We start from the raw sequence: 12,337 nt of genomic DNA, 5'->3' as shown, positions 1-12,337 counted from the left end.
CCCGCGGTTATTCATACTAGAGGTCCACTGGGTGAAATTCGAGTATATAGCGTGCCACAGAGCACGTAGGTTCCCAGCACATTTGAATATTTTACAATAGAGCCCGTGGGACTCTCTCATAGGATCTATAGTAAAATATTCAAATGTCATGGGAACCTACGAGCTTTGTGGCATACTACTGGAATTTGACCACAATATGTCTCAGTGGGCTTCTTCACATACCAGTGCCGACTGCGTCGCTATCCAGATGTCAAGAACAGACGCAGCGGGAAAGCTCCATGCGCTTTTGCGCGAGATTACGTTGGTCCAATGGAATTCGGCAGACTCTAAAAACCAGCGCCTTTGTTCCTTGGATCCTGATCTGAAGCTCTGCCGGGCCACGTGGCTTTACACGACGAGAGGTAACTCTCATTCGTCGACTATGGCTTGGAGTAGCTTTTACCAATGCATACTCCTACCTCATCGGAATGGCCGCAAGTCCAGATTGTGAAGTTTTGGCCGCCGCAGAAAGATGGCGCGGCGTGTACACGTCCAATGAGTGAAGATGTGCAACAAGTCGATATTTTACCTTCAACTGTACTCGTACATCCGTCGTAAACAAAGGACTGCCATCGGGTAGGGGTTTGCGAATGGCCATTCACGAGACCGAATCGAATAGTGCCGTAAGCAAATCGAATCGGATCGAATACCCGATACTTTTCTAATAGCTTTCGAATAATAAATAGCCGTTATCACAATTAATATAAATAGATGTTCACATACCAGTATTCTTAAAGTTAGCAAGTTCATGTCATTACGTAGTATAGGTCATGAAGCGTTTACTAAAAGCCCAAATGCAGCATTAGGAGCAAACAAATAGTTTCTTCGCATGTACTCTCAGTATGAGTTACAACACGCGCATACACCCTTCAGTTCTTTCAATAATAAAAATGAGAAGTGTCAGTGTTCTTGTAAACAAAGGGCTATATCCAGTAATTGGACGGTGTTCAGCCATTTAATGTGTGTAGGCGCTACCCTGCTGCCGTACGGGCACTGTATGGCAGCATGGCAGCACCTACACAAAAAGAAATGGATTCTCGTGTTGTAGCTCATATTGAGCTCGATAGTGAAGGGCTTTTCAGAGAGCTCGAATGATCGCTATGCAGCCTGTGAAGTACGGTTACCCCAATGACGTAACCTGCTCCACATACGCAAGTCCTCATGGGCGCGGTCTATACTATGCCCGTGGGGGTGAAAGTTTACCGTACTGTCGCTCTAATTGCATGTTTACTTGGGTGCAGTTGACGTTTTTAAATATTCGAAAAGTATTCGAATGATATTGCAATTTACGAATAGTGACTATTCCATTCGTTATTCGAAAATTTCGAATATTCGCACACCCTATAGTTAGTAGGACTTCTGCAACACTCGCGTAAACAATGCGATGATTTCGTGCGAGTTGTGAATAAATATATGCTACATTTGTTCACTTTAGACTTCCCAACAGTCTAAGAGCCCTGCAGCATATACGTATCGCTCACAGAGTTATTCGTCGTGCTTTGTAAACGTGGCCATTCGTCGTGGCTAATATTTTCAAGCATCTCGTATTCCCCCTTGTGTCTGTGCGGTGCTCCGACAATCGAGGGCGCATTATGGCAAGAACCAAACGCATACAGAGATCGCAAAGGAATAATGTGTGCCTCTGGCAGCCATGTCGACGCTCGTACGACATTTGACGCAGCAGAAAAGCATGCACGCAAGATGTAAACGTTGTCGCGCTAGCTCAGCACAAGCACAGGGGGGGGGGGGGGAGGGGGGGGGACGCAGTTTTGAAGTAAAGCGAGAACCGCCACTGCCACTTTCGAGACTCGATCGAGGTTCCGGGCGATGCACCCGAAACCGCGGCAATGATTCATTCGTGCCAAAAGGTAGCCGCCGCATTTGCCCGCGAGCAGACGACCGTCCCGTCCTAACCAAGCTAGCAAGAAAGCGACGTCACGGGTCCCCCTTCCGCGAGACACACAAAGAGCGGCAGGGGAGGACGCGGAAGCGCTTCGACGAGGAGGCGACCTTGGAGACTTCTTAGCGCTTCCTCTCCTCATCTTTATTCCGTCGCTCTCGTCGACCGCCCGGAGCGGGACAGGTGAGGAAGCCAGCCGCCAACAAGCAGCGCGCGACGGCGCTCCCAGCGAGGAAGAGAACCCCCGGCGCTACGCGAGCGCAAACCTCTCGAACGCGAAGCAAGCGAGGAGGACACAGCGCAGCGCGACAAAAAGCGCGCACCAAGCGCGCTGCCTGCGGAGAGCGGGCGCGCTCTTCAAGAAAATAGAGACGCTCAGAGCGCGCAAAAACCAAGAAAACAAGAGCGCCACCGCCTTCGAAAAGTGCCGCGTGTCTGAGGCGCGCTCCGAAGCGCTCGCTCGTTCACGTGTGCGCGCGGCAGTGCGCGCGCGCGCGCGCGTCTCGGCGTTTCTCGGGACGACGGCTGCGCCATTGGTCCGCCAGCCTCGCGGGGCGGTGCCTCGTGGCTCCGCCTCGCGATTCTGCGCGCTCCACCCCCTCCGAAATGTGGCGCTCTACCGGTGGAGCGAAGCGGCGGTGCCACTGCTGCACGGCGCAGAGAGCGTGCTGCGTTGAGCGAGCCGGTGGAGGAAACACGCACGCCGCGCCGCTTCGCACACCGCGCTGGTTGCTGTTGCCGCAGCAGCTGTAGTGAGGCGCGCTCGGTCTGCTTGCTGCTGCTGTCCACGCCGCTCAGTCGGCGCGTGCTTTCGGCCGTGTGACGCTCTCGGGCGGCGTGCGCGCCTGCTGTTCGGAGCGTTCTTTTGTCCGAAGGAAGGAAGCCAGTGCGCGCTTCGCCGTGCCTCATTCTTCAACGGGTGCGCGTCGGGGCGCAGTGCGGCGTTCACCGTGACTCGCCGGCGGGGGCGGGCGGCGGGCGCGGGGCCCGGGCCTGCGGCGGCCGCCATGAAGATGGTGCAGTGCGCGGGCTGCGATCGCCCCATCCTGGACAGGTTCCTGCTCAACGTGCTGGACCGATCGTGGCACACCAAGTGCGTCCAGTGCTGCGACTGCCGCTGCAACCTCACCGATAAGTGCTTCTCCAGGGATGGCAAGCTCTTCTGTCGGAATGACTTCTTCAAGTGAGTATACTATACCGCTCCGGTATCGAGATTGAGCCTTGTGGTGAGCGACAACGTGCGCGAGATGCCTGCGCACGGAAAGAGAAACTCCAATTCACTGTGGAACATCGATCATTCAGTCGTTTTCGCTTAGACAGTCGCTATAGACAGGCAACCGACTTACAGCGCATGGCATTTACTTCGGACCATCGTTTCAGGACGCCGCGTTGTCTGCGACAAATATTTGTTCCTTAGTGCTTCGCTATGGTTTACAGATCCCACCGTGCAATTCTTATCAATGCGGGCACTGCGAAGTCTTGTTGGGCATGTATAGTAATGAGGCACTAAAGGAAACTCCACGTGGTGTAACGATGTTCTGAAACAAGCCGTCACTTACGCCGCGTAGTGCAGACTTTTTTTTTTTCGTCAAGCAAGTAGCAACGACATCCACAGCAACGAAGCATCCACAAGCTACCACAAGCAACGAAGTTATTCCCAAACACAATTAGGTACCAAGATTTGCTACAAGTAGTTTCGAAGGAGGGAATTAACATTGTCATGCCCTGCAGTTACGGCGTCCGCCATCAAACCCAGTGAACCCTCGAGTTGCACTGTCGAATCTTATAGGCGAATAGATAACGGCACGGTTTTCGACGGGGATAGCCGAAGAAGCGATCTGTATATAATGTTGCTATCGAAACTTTCGCGAGCGCAGAATTGCCTTTGCTGCTCAAAAGGTTCAATTAGCGTACGCGTAAATCTCACACCCGCGTCCAAGAGCTACGCATTTCAAATGTGCTGGAAAGCGTATCGTGATTGTCGAGTTCGATACAGCTACGCGTAGTTGGGAACGAATTGAGTAAGTTGCGTTCCCACTTGAGTCATGTCGCGAAACACTTAATTTTCCCATACTGCGGTATACATGTGATTGTTCTAACTATATACATATGTATATACGCAAGACTGCTGTACGGACATGATGTTTATGACGTCCCTTATAGTCTCGTTTAATTTGTGGTCATCTCACCACCGTGTGAAGCAGCGCTGCAGATCTCTGGTCGGAGCGTATATTATAGATATACGCACCTGCAAGGAAACGTTGGTCGCAAATTGTGCGCTGTCTTTCGCAAGCGCGAGCACCGTTTGGTATGATGTTGTACCTTATCTGTACCGATCGATGTCTTATCTGAGTGTCCGGCAGAATTCCTGCGAAACACCCGGCAACGTGCTCTTGATGATTATTTTTTTGTAATTCTTACCGTGGCCTTTCTCAACGGTGGACTGTGTTCCGGTGGATGAAGTTATATAGGTGTGAAGAAAAAAAAAAGATCAATGTTATTCACGCTTTTCAGAGGATGCTACTTTCCACAGAAAAGAGAAAAATCGAAGCATGGGCAGGTGTATATGCAGGAATTGAAGCTCACCGACAGCCAATCTGCCGTATACATGGCAGACGTTCGCATACTCGTTCTTTACTTCAGCTGAACTGCCCAAATTACGAATAAAGGGTTGACTACACGCATGCACGCGCTTGGATGTGTGCGTCAGCTCGCCTCTGATTGTGGAAAAAAGGCTACTATTATTTCTCCACAACAGGCCTCTGAGAGCCGAAGCGCATCTTACAACAAATGTTTTTCTCTCTCGATCCTTTCCCGAAATCGGTGGCCTCTTGTCACACGTGAGTCGTCGCCCAGATCGTTTCATGCCAGATATCGGGAAACACACCTGAGAGGTTAGGGAAGGCAAAAATTCTCTTCAAATTCTTTTTCTTTGCGCGCTTCGTGAATGGCCCGAGCGGCGCTCCACTTACTATATATCACACCGATCTGCCGGTCGTGAGCCGTGGACGATATACGACAGGGATATATTCTAGCGAGAGGAATCCTTACATTATATTATCGACGCAAAATTTTGAAAACCGTTTACCGCATCTTAATTTTCTTTTTTGAAGTACCACCAGTTTCGTTGATCACAAGCAGATCGCTTATTATCGTTCGGGATTTATAGCTTACGTGCCAACTTTCTGCATTTCTTTCTTTTTTTTTTTTCCTTAGGGAACTAGGGGTGTGCGAATATTCGAAACATTCGAATAACGAAATTGCCTGTATATTCTATTCGGTCTTCGAATTCAATAGTTACTATTCGTAAATACCAATGTTCTTTCGGATAGTTTCCGAATATTCCTAATCGTCAGCTGTACCCAATTAAGCATAAAATTAGAGTAAAAGTGCGATAAATTACATGCTCGCAGCTGTAAATGCTATAGACATGAAACACGAGGAGTTAGGTGGTGGAGCACGCTACGTCTCTCAGGCAGCCTGGAGACTTTTGAGACTAAAACGCTTTCACACTTACCAATTAGGTTTGTAATACGCGAATAAAATGTTGGTTTGCTCCTGATGCTAAATTTGTGTACTTTAATAAACAATACTTCGTACCGTGCACTGTAATGACAGAAGGTTTCTAACTGTTGTGAATATACTGGGACTGAGAAGGTCGTGTTTGTAATAAGGGTGACGACGCCCGTTCAGAATTACAAGAACTATTTCAAAAGTATTCGATATTTCATTTGGATTTCACACTCTTCGATTCGTATTCGATTCGGTCTCGAAACTTACTGTTCGCACGCCCCTATTAAAAAGCATCTGTGCTGTCCGCATCTCGTCTTCATTTTTCATGTCACTCTCACTTTAAAAGCAGCATCCTGTCAGTAGCAAAAGTAACATAGTTTTTTTTTGGTTATATATTATTTATTCCGTGCCTGAACCCGCAAATGCCCAATGCCCATGTTTCAAATAACTTCTGACTCCCATGTCGCAAAGCATTTTGACTTGGTCAGCATGCAGCTTTCGGCGTTATTTGAAATCAGAATAAGTTACTTCGAGGCCCCAGTAATAGGTGGGTATACTTCCAGGCGTATATCTGCAAAAACAACAACAACAATAAAAGCAGCTTGTTTTTCTTTTTTTTTTTTTTTTTCTTTTTCTAAAGCCTAGATTGGTTAGCGATACTACTGTTTCTACAAACACCTCTGATGTCTGACGTATGTGGCTCTCGGAGAGCAAAACTGACGGATTTAGTTTCTTACCCATTTGTTTTCACAATATTGAAAACGTTAAGTGGCCAATTAAAGTTAACCATCATATAAGAACATCTCCGCTTCGCGGTGTCGATGATGGGACATGAAGAATTGCGATATAAAATGGAGGCTAAAATATTATTTCGATACTGACTTTTCCCGCGATCAATACGCGTCAGTGCTGAATATCCGTCGGTCATTGACTGTTTATGTACTCGCCTTTCGCCGTACATACACCCTGAACAAAGCAATACACAGAAATCAGTACCGCACTTCCTTCACTTGACTTTGACGGAACCAAAAAATTGCCGTCTGTATATAACTCATATCGCTCTGAATTTTTAACATCGCCTGGCTGCCAGCTCTATGGGCTTTCCAATTTCGGGGCATTGCTAGCTTTCAAACTCGCGATGTATAAACAGCGTCCATTTACTGCGCGAAGAAAGACTGAATGCGCTGTAATGTATATGCAGATGATCGAGCGCCACACACTTACCGTTTCAGTCTTTTGGACCCATTGTATCACGCAGAAAGCAGTACGGCTAGGCGTGACAAATGGATACATTTTGAATATTGAGCCGGCAACAATACCGCTACAGGGGTTAGTTTCAAAACCCCTCGTAGATGACTGTCGACAATGATGTTTTCGAACACCGAATGCAGCGTTCGTAACGGATGTCTACGAATGTGTTTAAGCAGCGTAAGAAATTTTTGCACAGAATTGCGAAGTGGTTACTGTTTCAGAACTGCATGCAGCAGTGCGGCGGGCACCTCTGTAATATTTGAGGTATATCGTACAAGGGTGGCCAAGCTCTTCTTTGAGTCTAATATACATTCGGCCTGCGACTGGACTGTCCCATCAGGCAGTTTCCGTTCGATTTGATTTAAATGACAGTAATTTTATGCTAGCTTTAGCCGAACTGTAGGCACAGTTCTTGCGAACTTGTGTATCTGCGCTTCTCGGAAACTACACACAAGCTTTCCTCGGGCAGCGAGGGCGCCTATAGACATTTTCACTGATTACAAACATAGGCCCTGCACGGCTTCCGGTTTTGCCCACTGACGTAGCTGCTAAATGTAACTGGAAAAGAAGCAGTCATGCGTTAAAACATAGCAGACTGATAAGGCACGTGACCGGAAGTTTCTTGGGGCGGCAAACCGTCTATAGAGACGAACAGCATTGCGTGACGTGTGTTGCGGCGTCTCTGGGACAAAGTGGCGAGCTCCTCTGCAGCTCTTCCGATATATTGGCCAACTCTAGTATCGAGAGCAATGTCGGCTCGCCAATGAAATATAAATTTGCGTTCTCGGTAGTGTTCGGCTGGGCCCCACTCTTCAGAAGGTTCCACGATCTGTCGTTCAATTCTGCGGAATCGAGAGAAGAGCTTTAAGTTCAAGGTATGGCGCGTGTCCCCTTCTGGGAGGAAACGCTCTCTTTATTATATTATTCCACTACACAAGCAGCAATGCATTCATTATACTCTCCCCCCCCCCCCTTTTTCGGTGTGTGTATAGCTCCGTTGACATGAATTCGGCGCGAGTCGAGTTAGAATGTCGAGCTGACCCAGCCTGACCGAACCGCCTTGACGTGTCCCTTGGCGTGCAAGCGGGTTGGACGAGTCAAGCCACACCTTGCAGGCGGACTGGCTTAACTCGCCTCGATACTTGCTCTCAACCCTACCCGTGAGCGTGCGTACATGAACCCGCTACGACCGCTTTTGCTGCTCGACAGGCCGACTCGACCCGACGGTGTCGAGCTTGCGTAAACGCAGCTTGTGCGCGTGGGCATGAGCGGGTGACTCGGGCAGAGACCAGCATTCAAAGATGTTTTCTTGGCACCAGTCCTTGCAACATTGCGCGCGCTATTGCGTATAAAGCAACTCTCGACGCATTTATATATATATATATATATATATATATATATATATATATATATATTATTCGCACGCATCATTCTCCTTTTGAGGTTCAATTGTCACTTTCTCTGTCAAAGCTCTCAGCCGTGGTGCTTATATTTACAAAGTTGGAGGTCGTTTAGAACAATGGTATATCGCGCCGGTCGGTGACGCATTATGCATGCTGTGAAGTAACAGTGCGTTCTCGCTTCGATTGTCACGATTTCGAAAAAAAAAAAAACACAAAAGCAAGACTTCTCAAAGCTCACGCGTTCCCTTCAACAGTGTGTACCGTGAGAGATGACACACTGCTTTATCGGCGTACAAGAACAGCGATATGGCTCGTCAATCAACATAACAAGCGTGCATTATTTTCCCTGCGTCGCGATATATGCCGTTCAAAACAACAGTCGCACGTAGAGTTGTTGCCATCGCGTATCTGAAAGCAATGTTAAAACGGAATATTAACTTAAGCCGCATTGGTTGCTATACGCTTCTGCAGAAGCAGAACGGCCACTCGATCTTATTGTGAGAGGAGGATTGATGTATAATTTTCTCTATAGGTGGCGTTGGTATAAGCCGCAAGAGACGCGAAAGCGGAAGGCGGGTGTCAACTGGTCCCTCAATTTCTCGCACCAACTCGTTGTTACGTCATGCAATTTGACGCAGTCCACGCGGGTCTGGTCAACGCCACCTAGATAGCACAAGGTCTGTTCACTCCGATCCATGACGTCACGCTACCTGGGCCGACTGCCGTAAAATCAAATGGGGATGCTTTCGAGTAAGCAACGCTGATTTTGACGTCGCCGGTTTCGTCACGCCAGCCTCGGCAATGGAAATTTCGGGCCAGCTAGCATGAAGTCATGGATCGGTGGGAACAGGTAACAGGCGTTGCGCTATATATAGGTGGTGTTGGCCTGGCTAACGGTTTGTCAGACTACACTGTATAAATGGAACGAAAGACCGAATGCAGCAAGGTTTGAGAACCTTTCCCGCGTTAAAGACAGCCGAAGTATGAGAAGACGCATTTCAGTAGGTGACGCCACAATGAGTGACCGGCGAAAAATTAAAGAAAGGCAAGCTTATACTTACTATAACTCAACATCTATGCGCCAAATGAGTGGGATGTCGAGGACGAGTGTAGTCCGGAGCAAAAGTATATCCGTCAAATGTAATAACGATGTTTCCGAACTAACAAATGTTGCGAGTGCATGCTATATAGTCTGGGAAGCAAATGTTACTCGATATTGAACCGTGGGTGATCGAACGCTCAAAAAACATTAGACTGACTGCTGTTGCTGCGGAAGGTATAAAAATGTAGACGCCACTTGCACGTTTGTTTTGTTGATTCTCCTTTCTTGCTTTTCTTTCTTTTTTTTTTTTTTTCATACGTTTCAAGCACCTGCGCTTCAGTGCAGCACGAAATTAGCGCAATACAGTGTACAGCCGAATTATCGCGCCAACTGTGCCCATGGCAATACGTAAAAACAGGAAGCGATCGCTGGGGTCACGCATAAAAGCGCCCCCTGAGGATGTCGTCATGCGCGTGTTGACAACCGTCGACTACACGCGTGCCGATGAACATCGGCGTGCCGGGCACCATATGGCGATCAGTACAACGACACGCTTTCTTTTCTGGTGTGCGTGATGCACGTCTGTCTGATCCTCCGTGTCATTGTAGTTCGTGATGATGCTATCGGAAATATTATTTGTCTAAGCGTTATTTGTCGTCAGTAATTGGTATTCACACTCCGGCTGCTCGATTCTGCCATTCGTTCCATGCAGAAGTGCTGTATGTGCGGGTCGTTTACATGGGAAATATTTCGGGTGTATAATGAGCAAAAGTTGGAAATGCCGGAACACGCTGAATGCTTTCGTGCATTTGGGAATGACAAAGTTGATTCATTTACGAAAGTTTAACACCTTCAAGCTACACTGGCGCTACGAGCGATGACTAGTGGAGGGATTCCAATTAATTTTGGTCATCTCGCTTATTTAATGACGCGTGTGCATTCCTCGTTATGCGAGCTCTTTTGCATTACGCCTCCGTGGGAATTCAGCGAGCGCAGAGAAAAAGAGACAGAGAGAGAGAGTGACAAAATCAGCTGAGATATTGAACTAGTGTATGTCTATTCTGATGCACTGACATTGATATACAATGTGACCCCCCGTGGTTGCTTAGTGGCTATGGTGTTGGGCTGCTAAGCACGAGGTGGAGGAATCGAATCCCGGCCACGGCGGCCGCATTTCGATGGGGGTGAAATGCGAAAGCACCTGTGTACTTAGATTTAGGTGCACGTTAAAGAACCCCAGCTGCATGGTCCAAATTTCCGGAGTCCCCCACTACGGCGTGCCTCATAATCAGATCGTGGTTTTGGCACGTAAATCCCCATAATTTAATTTTTAATATACAATGTGTATAACTCGAAAATGTTCCTTGACCTTGCTGCCGTATATAGGTACAGTGGCTTCTGCCTTGGTAAATATGCGTGATGCTCAAATCGTAACTTTGTGAACCGAGCATATGCCCAATTACCCAATACCGTTTTCGTTGTTCCCGCTATGATGCCTCATTTAAGGCACAGTGAAGTTAGTCTTAAAAACTTCAGCCATTTGCAATTAGAGCTTAGCGACACAAAGAGCTTTGGCCGTGATGTTCAGATACACGAATGAACGGGAAATCGGGAGATGTATAGAGTTAGTTCACGGTTACGGGCAGGGTTGCGGTGTTCACGCTTACGGGGTTCTTTCTTTACCTTGGAAGATGAGTTAACCAGTTACAGGCGAGAAAAACTGCTAACTCGTTTAGAGGTTATCTCTCTTCTGAACGCGTGAGTGTAGGTTCGATTATCCTGTGTGACGTGGTGTACGATTGCATGCTCTCTCTGTATACACAGGCGGCGAGTGAGTCGCAAAGCCGCCACGCGGGAGCAATGGTTATCAAAACCCCAATGCTACCAATAAGTAATCCCGTCAGCGCTATAGCGTCGCTTGATAACCACCTGGCCGTGATGATATATATTGCCTTAGACAATATACACGTCAAAGAATTGCTTATCGCGCAAACACGCCTCGGCCCCTCTATTGCAGTTTCCATCCAGTATAGACAGACGACAACGGCCCTGAAGATTGATTGGCATTCCAAATCTGTGTCGAAATCCAGAGGTTAATTTTGAGCACACGACGCACTCTCTCTGTCTCTCTCTCTCTCTCTCTCTCTCTCTATATATATATATATATATATATATATATATATATATATATATTAATGGGCAACGCATGGTGGTCTGCCGTCTGTTCCACTTCGCTCCCCTCGAAGAGGCAATACGTGAGTCCACGTGAGCTCCTGAACAAAACATTTTGCACAGTGGTGAACCCTGTTTAGATCATGGTTCCGCAGCCTGAAAGACGTGCGGCCTAATAATGCTAAGTAATTTTTGTCGCATTTGCCGCTAAATCGCGACTGAGATTTTTGGGGAAGTCTGATTTTCTCGCCGACGCTGTGATGCCGCAAAAGAGGCAGCACCTTAGTAATTGCCTTGACTGGTGTTTAGTGGTTTGCACGCATAATTTAACTATTTGTGTTGGCGTCCGTCACAGCAAGGTACCCGGTATATATGGGATACCTCACAAGGGTCGAAAGCAAGAGTTGTGTATGGAATTTGAAAAGCATTCTGACTCTTTATATAGTACTAAGCTGATTCCCAAACATCCACCGCCCTTCACTGTTCTGCTATCTAATATAAAAGATATCCGTTCCCCCCAAAACGCGGTGATCAGTGAGATTGTTGTATAGTGCAGTGACCATCGCAATGTTTCGAAGTACAGGCTTTCGATCAAGCCCGAACCTATTGCAAAGGTGCTCACAGCTCATTTGCATGCGACGAGCTATTCATGGCGTATGTTGTCACGTTATCTCTCACTTCGTGCAAGTTACTGCCGAAATCGTTCTCGAATGTTAGCCATTATATGTTTCTCTGGGGAAAGTAAGATAATGACGCAGTATTTGGCCACGTCGACAGAGCCCCTAAGGCGTGTGCCCTTTGGCCTATGATATACGGTTGTTGATAAAGAGAGCCGAAAGCTGCTTACGCAATAGGCTTTTCTTGTTTTGTTTTTTCCGCACAAAGGCACTCGTGTGTTAAGAACAGCAAGCTAGGACGGTGACTCCCCGCCTGACAGGGTATAGCCCTCTGGCATTCAATGTCGTTTAACGATTTAAAATGAATCTGATCACGTGTCTCAGCGCTGACCAGTGTGTG

At 47.7% G+C, this 12,337-nt stretch overlaps 1 protein-coding gene across 2 annotated transcripts in view; it reads left to right on the top strand.

Moving 5' to 3' along the window:
• The first annotated feature begins 2,435 nt into the window (after positions 1-2,435).
• LOC119445561 (LIM/homeobox protein Lhx5) overlaps positions 2,436-12,337 on the top strand; it is a 171,466-nt gene continuing 161,564 nt past the window's right edge. The window contains exon 1 of one of the 2 annotated variants that reach the window (XM_049663404.1): positions 2,436-3,122. In XM_049663404.1, coding sequence (XP_049519361.1) covers positions 2,947-3,122 — 176 coding nt within the window. In that variant the 5' untranslated portion in view covers positions 2,436-2,946. The remainder of the gene's footprint in view (positions 3,123-12,337) is intronic. The other variant, XM_037709828.2, reaches the window with a different exon arrangement.

The sequence above is a fragment of the Dermacentor silvarum genome, chromosome 3 (assembly GCF_013339745.2).
Source record: "Dermacentor silvarum isolate Dsil-2018 chromosome 3, BIME_Dsil_1.4, whole genome shotgun sequence".
In the NCBI taxonomy this organism is placed as follows: domain Eukaryota; kingdom Metazoa; phylum Arthropoda; class Arachnida; order Ixodida; family Ixodidae; genus Dermacentor; species Dermacentor silvarum.
This window is presented reverse-complemented; position numbering and strand designations above follow the sequence as displayed.